The 10,210-nt window shown below is 55.0% G+C and overlaps 1 protein-coding gene and 1 long non-coding RNA gene across 4 annotated transcripts in view; one reads left to right on the top strand and one right to left on the bottom strand.

Moving 5' to 3' along the window:
- The window catches only part of LOC140918040 (uncharacterized), a 55,568-nt gene that overhangs the window by 16,324 nt on the left and 29,034 nt on the right, over positions 1 to 10,210 (bottom strand). Inside the window, exon 4 of one of the 2 annotated variants that reach the window (XR_012161062.2) lies at positions 5,622 to 7,210. This is a non-coding gene — a long non-coding RNA (uncharacterized LOC140918040). Of the gene's footprint in view, positions 1 to 3,796; positions 7,211 to 10,210 lie in introns of those variants that run through there. The other variant, XR_012161061.2, reaches the window with a different exon arrangement.
- LOC140918038 (epithelial sodium channel subunit beta) overlaps positions 37 to 10,210 on the top strand; it is a 38,185-nt gene continuing 28,011 nt past the window's right edge. Inside the window, exons 1-4 of one of the 2 annotated variants that reach the window (XM_073361613.2) lie at positions 37 to 2,299; positions 3,543 to 4,718; positions 6,008 to 6,326; positions 7,595 to 7,916. In XM_073361613.2, the coding sequence (XP_073217714.2) occupies positions 6,016 to 6,326; positions 7,595 to 7,916 (633 nt within the window). In that variant the 5' untranslated portion in view covers positions 37 to 2,299; positions 3,543 to 4,718; positions 6,008 to 6,015. Of the gene's footprint in view, positions 4,719 to 6,007; positions 6,327 to 7,594; positions 7,917 to 10,210 lie in introns of both variants that reach the window. The other variant, XM_078854496.1, reaches the window with a different exon arrangement.

Genomic DNA, 10,210 nt, shown 5'->3' with positions numbered 1-10,210 from the left:
TCAGGAGAATGGCTGAGGGAGGGGGATGAGGGGCACTTGGGCTTTAGCCTCCGCATTTTATTCAAACCTGTTCAATGGCACTTCACAGCCAGAAGTGAAGGCAAGGCTCCTGCTGCAAGGATCGTCTGCCGTAGCTAGGAACGGGCGGAGGAGAGAGAGCTGGAAGCAGACAGCAGATGTCTGGTTCATGACAGGATCTGTGTCTGCACGGTGGTTGTCAGGTACGGAGCTTGTTAGCCATCCCCAGGGGCTGGAAGAGGGACAGACTCTCCCCTGCTCTGTGTGGCATATCCCTCCTGTCCTCTGTCTTGCCATCTCCCTCATGGCCCTGTGCCTCTTTCACACCCTTGCTCTTCACCAAAGTAGCCTGGGATCTGTCTCAGGTCTCACCCAGACCATCCCTGGGGCATCCAAGCTCCTCCCTCTGTGCCACTCCCCTGCCCCACCTTGCAAGGCCCTTCCTTTTCAGAGGTCAGTGTTAGCGAGCTGTAGCTCATGAAAGCTTATGCTTAAATAAATGTGTTAGTCTCTAAGGTGCCGCAAGTCCTCCTGTTCTTTTTGCGGATACAGACTAACACGGCTGCTCCTCTGAGACCAGTGTCAATATTGTCACTGAAGCGCCCATCAAACCTCCGTGGAAGGTGCGGTTGTCCCAGAGCACTGGGTCAGGCCCTGCCCAGCCAACCTCTGGCCTGGCCAACAGCTTCAGGCTTCAGCCACCACCTGTAGGGGTCTAGAAGAGGTTCCTCCCCCTGTTTTGGGTTGGTTGTGGGGTTTTGTCATCACCTTCCTCTGATGGCTCTAGCTGGAGATGGGAGGTTGGACAGGGCCAGGGCTCCGAGGTGGCTCTGAGCAAGCTCTCTCTCAGGTGCTGGGCTGCCTGGTTCTTGCTCCCATGCTCAGGGTCTAACTGATCACCATGTGTAGGGGCAGGAAGGAATTGGGGGTGACCTTGGGGGGTTTTGCTTTCCTGTGCAGCGTTGGGGTGTGGATCACTTGTCAGGATTATCTGGGTCTATCTCAATCACTTCCCTGCCATTTGCAGGGACCCGGTGCCCAGGGGTACCTGGGCCCCTCCTGCTCTCTGCTTGTGGCACATCATAGTCTCATTCCTTGTGGGCTGTCATAGTTTGGTGTGACTTTGGTTGTTGGGTTGCAGGTGGTGGGTGCTGCTGGTGGCCTGGGCTATGCAGGAGGTCTGACTGGATGATCTGGTTCCTTCTGGCCTGAAACGCTATGCTCCTCCCCTGACTTACTAGCATGTTTTTCCACCTGACTCTTCCTCTGTCCCCAAATTCTTTAAGGCACAAACACTTCACAACTCAACACTGTCTTTGCCTTTCGTTTCCGGCCTGTAGATGTTACTGCTCTTTACAGAGCAAATAACTCTGGGCAGGCGCCCAGCTAGGAAGAGAGGTCCCAGAACTTGGCGCTTGTGCCAGTTACTGGGCATGGACTTGCAGGTGCCGTTTTTTCTTTTGGTGCCATGATGCGGGGAGGGGAAGCTGAGTCACTGGAATTCAGAGCAGAACTGTGCGGCTGGGCAGCCAGGGTTCAGGAATTGCTCTCATTGTCGCTGTTGAAGAGCAGTAAACGGGCATCTTTATGAAAACCTGACGCCCGCTTCTAAGTTCACCCTGACTGGAACTGTCTTACACACGGCTTTTAGAACTGGCATCAGTTACACTCCTTGGCAGCACGTGGCTCCAGAAGATAGAAGACGATGCAAAAAAGGGGGGATGTCCTGTCCATATGTTTGTAGTTGTTTATATTACGGTGGCACCTGGGAATCCCAATCAAGGATCAGGGCCCTGCTAAGCCAGGTGCTGCACAGAGAAGTAACAGCTAAGGCAGTCCTGCCTCAGCATCCTCATAGTCTTGGGCATCAGGGTGCAACAGGTGGATGAAAAAGACAATAAATTGGGGTGGTTTGGAAGAATAAAATGACCAGAGGTAGGAGAAGACCAGACTTCCTGGCTAGTCTCTTGGCTGGCCACTGGCAGGCAGGAGGGAATGGCGGGGATCACAGCACGGGTAGGTTTTAAGGTGGGGTTCTGTAGAGGGTAAAGGAGAATGGAAATCATCACGGTGAATATCCTCTCGATGCGAGTTTTGTACCAATACATTCCATGGCCAACTCCAGCGAAACAGAAGGCAATCGCTGATCAGTGTCATCACTGGGTTCACACAGAACTGGAGTAAACCAAGAGTAGCAGAGAAATCATTACAGCCCTTGGAAGAAACGGAGATTGAGCTTTGCCAGCTGGATGGGTGTTGCCCTGTGCAGGCTGGTCAGAAGGTATGTTGGGCTGGTCCGCAGCTCAAGATTAAACAGTTTCATAGTGAGAAATGTGCTACCTAATGCCCTGAAAGGAGCTATTGTCACAGACTAGTCCCAGGAGCTAGTCCAAGGACTCCCACGGTGCTGAAAATGTGGGAAGGGATAACACCCACCACTGCCCCGCCCTCAGCTCTTGAGCTGCTGCAGGGACCCCTGAAATAGGATCCACTGCAGGTTATTTCAATAAGGCATAAATAGAGCCCCTGGCTGGGATTCAGGAGACCAAGGGCCTGTTCCCAGCTGTGCAATTCTGCCTCTCCAGTGCCCAGGAATGAGGGAGAGCAGCTCAGAGCTGGGTGGGGCTGCTGCCTGTGGGCTTAGGAACCATCATAAAGTTAATGTATAGCGAGGCCAGGAGGCCGCGCCTGGCCACTGGGTAGGAAGGGCTAAGTCCATCTCTCTCTCTCTCTCACACACACAATTTAAAATTGGGTCTTTTTCTAACAACATAACTCAAATAACACTTAGAGTAGCTTTCTTCAAATTCTACCAACATGTTCTCCAAGGCTGTTGGAGAAAATGTAACAATTGTCGGGCTAAATTAATCTTCCATTGATTTTAAGACCCAAAGGGCCCATTGTAATGATCTAGCCTGACCCCAGACTCTTACCATTTATCCAGCTACGTTTTAAGTGTGAGTGTACAGCACAGACCCTTCCTACTCCACTGTCCAATAGACAAGTGTGAGAAAGGTATTTCCTCCACTCAGGGCCAGATTAACTCTTCTGCGGGCCTAGGGCTATTAGATTTTGTGGGGCCCCTGTATCCAAGTCTTTTTCCTAATTTAAAACAAAATGATCACAATTATGGCATCGAGGCTATTAACACTATACTAAACTTGCCTCTTATTTAACATAAAGCCATTCTGTGGTTACATTTGAGTTTTAAAACATGTAGAATATAGTTAATTCAAAATAGCCTACTACTTACTTGAGAACAGCTGTTATATTAGTTTCTTTCTGGGAGGGAGTTTGGGTGCAGGAGGGGGCTCCAGGCTGGGATTCAGGAGACCAAGAACCTCCTCCCCACCCTACTTGCCAGAGGCCGCAGAGACGTGCCAGCAGCTGGCCCCTTCTGGGAGCGGCGTGGGGCCACCGCATGCGGACAGCCTACCTGAGCCCCGCTGCACCAGGGCCACCAGAGCCCGAGGCCGTGGCCTGCCACCCCTAAAGCCCTGGCATTAATCCAGATTGGCCTCCAGTTACCAGGGCTCAGGAAAACAAGCTACGAGGGACAATAGGGCCTGCCCAGGCCAGAGGAAAGAGATGGCATGGTGCTGTGGAGCCACCAGATTGGGAATGGGCCGGGGGGACCAACCCCCAGACATGCTGCAGCCCTCGCCTGGACGGGCCGGGGGGACCAGCCCCCAGATACGCTGCAGCCCTCGCCTGGACGGGCCGGGGGGACCAGCCCCCAGATACGCTGCAGCCCTCGCCTGGACGGGCCGGGGGGACCAGCCCCCAGACACGCTGCAGCCCTCGCCTGGACGGGCCGGGGGGACCAGCCCCCAGATACGCTGCAGCCCTCGCCTGGACGGGCCGGGGGGACCAGCCCCCAGATACGCTGCAGCCCTCGCCTGGACGGGCCGGGGGGACCAGCCCCCAGACATGCTGCAGCCCTCGCCTGGACGGGCCGGGGGGACCAGCCCCCAGACATGCTGCAGCCCTCGCCTGGACGGGCCGGGGGGACCAGCCCCCAGACAGGCTGCAGCCCTCGCCTGGACGGGCCGGGGGGACCAGCCCCCAGAGACGCTGCAGCCCTCGCCTGGACGGGCCGGGGGGACCAGCCCCCAGACAGGCTGCAGCCCTCGCCTGGACGGGCCGGGGGGACCAGCCCCCAGACAGGCTGTAGCCCTCGCCTGGACGGGCCGGGGGGACCAGCCCCCAGACCTCACAGGCCTGCCTCTTTCTTTCATTTTAGCAACCCTGCTCTGGTAGCTTGTCAGGCCAATACACTCAATTGAATTAAACTGAATGGAATCCTCCCCATTTCATCGCCTGACGGCATATCGGAAACACCAGGCTGAGCTTGCTGCGTGCTGGGTTTAGGAGCCAGGCGTTTGCTGCTCTTATGTTACCTGAAGGAGCAGCAATGCTTAACAGAGCAGCCACTCCCGCCCTGCAGCCGCTCTGCCGTGCACACAGCTCACAGCCCTACCTGTGCTGTACAACAGGTGAACTATATTGACCATAAAACCCTGGCCCCAAACAGCTTGTACCGCGCAGCCAGGTGCAGGACACTGAAGCACAGAGTCAGCAGCCAGAGTGGGGTGGACGAGGATCCTGGGATTTTCATCCAAAAGTGAGAGAGAGAGACTAACCCCCACCTTCCCTCGCCCCAAGTCAGCAGCGGCCTGACGCCAGCTGGGAGGCCTGACGTGAGTACCAGTGTCTCATGGCACTGAAGGGTGCAATGCTCAGGCTTTCGAGAGGATGGCTAGAAGGTACTCAAGGCTCATGGGCACCAAGAGCAGTGCTGGCATCTGACTTCCAGGAACATGCAGACAGGTTTGGGGTAGGTGGGTGGGGTAGCTGGAGCTCTGGGATGCAGTGAGACTTGCGGGGGGTGGGGGGGAGTGCTGGAGCCCTGGGATGCAGTGAGAGGGGTGGGGGGTGGCTGGGGATCTGTGACACAGTGAGAGGTTTGGGGCAGGTGTGTGGGGTGGCCAGGGCTCTGTGATGCAGTGCGGTTTGGGGCTGGGGCCCTGGGATGCAGTGAGAGGGCTGGGGTGGAGGTGTATGGGAGGGTGTCAAGGGCTCTGAGACAGAGTGAGAGGTTCGGGGGAAGCAGGCATGACCGGGGCTCTCGGATCACAGTGAGAGGTTTGGTGGCCAGGGCTCTGGGATCACAGTGAGAGGTTTTGGGGGCCAGGGCTCTGGGATCACAGTGAGAGGTTTTGGGGGCCAGGGCTCTGGGGTCACAGAGGTTTTGGGGGCAGGGTTCTGGGATCACAGTGAGAGGTTTGGGGGGGCAGGCTCTGGGATCACAGTGAGAGGTTTGGGGGGGGCAGGGCTCTAGAATCACAGTGACAGTGAGAGGTTTGGTGGAGCCCTGAGTTATTTTCTGTGTTCTTCCCCATGTTTAGTCTCCTAGCTCCATCCACAACTCCCCACTCCCCAGTTAGACACACAATAAACAAGCCATTTTCACAGGAAGCAGGTCCCTTTGCAGCTGGCAGGCCCCCAGAGGATTCTCCCGAGCTGGGATGCATTTAGGAGGTGCCTGACATTATGGGATCCAAACCTTTGTGAGTTGCCCAGGTCAAGGTCCACGCACTCACCTTGTCTGGGAACTGCCTCACCCATTGTGCGTGCTACCGGTGTAAATCCCAGCAAACAAAGGAGGTTCCAATGTCCCACCAGTATGTCCCATTCACCCACCCAAGCTCAGGGAGGGGAGCTCCGTTCTCGAGGAAGAGTCCTCTTGGGGATGTTGTGAAATCACGTTTACACTAAAATGTCAGTAATGTTCCATGTGTCCTGTAGCTCATCTGTCCAGTGGAACTGAAGCTTGAGGGCCAGAAGTTTCAAAGGCACCTGTTAGGTGCCCAGCTCCCTCTGAATTTCAGGGGGAGTTGGGAACCTTGTTCCTTTTGTCTCTCTGGAAAATCCCATCCTGGCTGCCCGGGATGCTCCTGCTCTGAATTGTTTCCTGTCTCTTTAGCAGGCAGTGCAATGCCCTTGAAGCAGTATTTCATTGGTGTGCTGCACCGTCTCCAGAAGGGGCCGGGATACACATACAAAGAGCTGCTGGTCTGGTACTGCGATAACACCAACACGCATGGACCCAAGCGCATCATCCGAGAGGGGCCGAAGAAAAGAGTGTTCTGGTTCTTCCTGGTGCTGCTCTCAGTGTCGCTGCTTATTCTGCACTGGGGGACAGTTGTGCAGGGATATTTCTCCTATGGTGTCACTCCATCGCTCTCGGTGGGATTTAAAGCCATGGCATTCCCAGCGGTCACAGTCTGCAATGCCAGCCCCTTCAAGTGAGCTCCTTAGGGCCTCTGCACTCGACAAGTCCGGGGGAGTGGCTGCTGCCCCTTTGGGACTCTGCCACCGGGCCTAGTTATAACAAATATGTTTGCATTTTGTCCATGCAGCAGATTTTGTCACAGTGCAACCGGGTGTCCATAGGTGCTGGAGCTCGGGGTGCTGAGGGGGCAGTTGCACCCCCTGGTGTGAAGTGGTTTCCATCTTATCCAGGGTTTGCACCCCCACTGTACAAAGTGTTCCAGCCCCCTCGTTGGGTCACCCAAGTTGACGCAAAGGGGCTGCCTAGTTTTGTTTGTATGAGAAAATCTTGGGAAAATCTGCACAACTCTATCCTGCCAATAACTCAGCAGGGAACATAGTGCCCAGCAGCCCCACACACAGAGCAGCCGCGGGCCGTGCCTGACGGGAGTCTGCTATACGGGCACGCTCAGTGCGCCCTGTTCACGCCGCAAAACAACTGGGGTATGAATCATGTACAGGAAGAAAACTATAGGCTCCCATTTAGGCCACTGGCGGGGGTGAAACACTGCCAGCAGTAACACTGTTCCTAAGCATGGGTTTGGGTACGCACGGCATGTTAGGAGCCAGCCATGCCAGCTGCTGCTGATAAATGCAGGTAAAGTTACGAGGGAGATGGGCCCTTCTTACGCTGACAAAGCTGGCTGTTCAAACCTATGTTGGGTGCCAGTTTCCCCCCAGGCTGTTCTGGCACCTGTGGCTTGCCATGGCCCACTAGGCACGCCCTCTTTCTCCAGGAAAGTTCTCTGGATCAGGGCAGAGAAAGAAGTGGGGTAGTACCAGGGGTGCTGACCGATTTTGGTGCATCTCTTCCTTCCACAGCAGCTCCTATGTATTGAGCAGGATCCCAGAAAATCACCTGAAAGACAGTGGCCATAACTGAGAGCACATTCATCAGTAGAACACAGCTGGCTTCGTTCTCTGAATCCTGGCACCTTGTGAAGTTATTTACACCAGCACAAAGATCATGTAAACTGCTGATTAAACCAGAGTGGGACCATTTTATGCCCACTGTGCAATGGTGAAAATGACTGCCCAGGTACAGGGCTCCTGGCTAATTTTATATCTGGTTCTTGCTCCAGGATACACATTCTAGCCTAGATCACACTTTGTACATGGACTGCATTCATTTTTCAGTAACTCTTTATGAAGCTACCTAAGGCCCGTGTTCCCTATAGACATTCAATCTACTGCAAGCCACTGCCACCTTCCCAGCACCTGCTAACTGCTCTTTGTCCTTCAGATACTCCAAGGTGAGGCATCTATTGAAAGAGTTGGATGCGCTCACCGAGGCAGCCCTGGAAAGGATCCTGCAGTCCAAGCATGGGGACGCAATCTCAGCTCCCCCACTAAGCTCCAGTGAGACTGTTTCTCAGAGGTTAGACCTCAAGCTCTGGAACCAAATCCCCTTGGTTCTGATGGACGAGAGTGACCCAGACCATCCCATCATTATCGATCTCTTTGAGACCGACCAAAGCGGCTCAGGAACCCGACCCAACAGTTCCTCTCCCACCCTGTCCAACGTGACATCAGAAGCAAAGAAACACAAAGTGGCAGTGAAGCTGGTAAGTGTAGGTTTATGGCTCCATGCAGACGTGCTCTGCACTTCGTTCAAGGACACAAATGGGAGTTACACAAACATTTGGGGAGGAGAGTTAAGCCGTGGGAGTAAGGCAGATAGGGCTGTATCCATTGACATAGCCTCTGCTAGAACATAAAGCACAAATGGGGCCTCTGGATTTTGTTTCTCCACCAGGTTTCTCTCTTGAAAAGCTGTATCGTGTGGTCCATGCTGGCTCATAAAGGGGCCCTGGCACAGCTCTGTGCATCATTTCCAGTCATTTTCTCTCAGTTTAGAGCTGGTTGGAACTGAGCATGGATCCCATGTCAAATGATTTCCCGCACAGTGACACACTGGGTGTATGGCTGGGGGCTGCTCCATCAGGCTGGTGCATCTCTGGAGGGTTGTTCCATAGGACTTGCCGGTAACACTGGTGTAGTGGGGGGCTGCTGGGTTTGAGATTTTCTAATCACACCAACACAGAAAGTTCATTTAACAGAAACACTTCCAATCCTTTTGGCCTGATCCTGCCCTGGGTGACACACCTGGGGCTCTGGCTGCAGTCATGAGGGATTCTCAGTGCCCACACCAGGATCAGGCCCACATTGCAATTCCCGGAGAGGAGCCAGGCTGAGTTATTCCCTCCAGAACCCAGCTAGCTGCAATGAAGACGGAGCGTTTCCCCTGGTGTCAGCAGTCCCAGGACAGTGTCCTGTGTTTGTGTAGGGTAGTGCGGCCTGTATGCGTCTGTGCTGGGCCTGCTCCCCCAGCGAGGGCTATTGGGAGCACTCCGGCGAGAGGCGGTTCAGCTCCTGGCAGGGGGAGACCCTCGGAGTGCTCTGCAGGGATGCACGGTAACTGAATGAGGTGACGTGTACAGCAGGGGGGTTTCCAGGTGACATTCACCTGTGCTCAGAGGCCAGTGTCAGATGCCCCACTCCACTGAAGCCCTGTCCTGCGGCTGTACTGGGAGCCATGGGCGAAGCTGCACTTACAGGCATCCTTGCTCTGCAGAAAGTGTCTCTGTGTGCAGGCTGTTGTGGGCAGTGGTGAGGAGGGTGGGCTAGGACGGACCACAGGATTCAGGTTCATAGATGCCAAGCCAGAAGGGCCCACTGTCGTCATCTCATCTGCTCTCCTGTATAATTCAGACCAGAGAACGGCCCCACAATCATTCCTACAGCAAAGCTTCTAGAAAAACACCCACATTTGATTTAAAAATTGCCGATGACAGAGAATCCACCACAACCCTTGGTAAATTGCTCCCGTAGTTAATTACCCTCTCTGTTAAAAATCTCCACCTGATCTTGTGGCCCCAGTCCCTTCCGAATACAGCAGCTACCCAGCCCTTAGGCTGCCAGAGCAGCTGTCGTGGAGCTTCTGAGCAGTCTTTGGCCCCGTGCTGCAGTACAGGTTTCCCTTCCCTACCCAGCCACACTTCACCCACAACCAGCCCAGTGATGGGGTTTTACTGGCTGATGTGAATTGCTCCTTGAAGAAATTCCCCCCAGGGTGCCTTGGTCCAGGCAGACTGAGGCATGGCAGGATCCTGGGTGGGGGGTTGTGACGAAGTGGGACTGTTCTTAATGTTTCCTCTGAATAGTGTGGGGGTGCCTCAGTTTCCCCTAGGCAGTTCTTAAGTCTCTAGGGGGTGGGGTAAGGGTGTATGATCATTGCAGAGCCCTAGAGGGCCGGTGTGTGCAGGGGTCTGGACACAGAGAATGGCCGACACCCTGTTTCCTGGCAACTGATGCCCTGGGCCCTTCCCCCCTGCCAGGTGAGAGCTGAAGGGCTGGAGAACAAAGGAATCAGGTGACCACCTGGCCCGGGGAAAGGAACAAAGCCCAGAGGAGGAGGGGCTGGAGGGAGTTTCAGTTTGGGGCTGGCTGGGACATGGAGTGAAGTGCAGACGTGGTTGTCTGGCTCACTGCCCCGCAAAATGGACCCAGCTGAGGGGTCCCGTTCTCTGCACCTGCAAGCTCTGTGTTAGACCATGTTCCTGTCGTCTAATAAACCTTCTGTTTTACTGGCTGGCTGAGAGTCCCGTCTGACTGCGAAGTTGGGGTGCAAGACCCTCTGGCTTCCCCAGGAGCCCCGCCTGAGCGGACTCGCTGGGGGGAAGCGCACGGAGGGGCAGAGGATGCTGAATGCTCTGAGGTCAGACCCAGGAAGGTGGAAGTTGTGTGAGCTGTGTGTCCTGAAGACAGGCTGCTCACAGAAAGGCGACTGCCCCAGAGTCCTGACTGGCTTCATGGGGAGCAGTTCCAGAGCATCGCCCAGGGACTCCGTGACAGGGGT

This window comes from Lepidochelys kempii, chromosome 10 (assembly GCF_965140285.1).
Source record: "Lepidochelys kempii isolate rLepKem1 chromosome 10, rLepKem1.hap1, whole genome shotgun sequence".
Classification (NCBI taxonomy): domain Eukaryota; kingdom Metazoa; phylum Chordata; order Testudines; family Cheloniidae; genus Lepidochelys; species Lepidochelys kempii.
The sequence above is the reverse complement of the archived record's forward strand: the minus strand, read 5'-3'. Positions and strand labels throughout refer to the sequence as shown.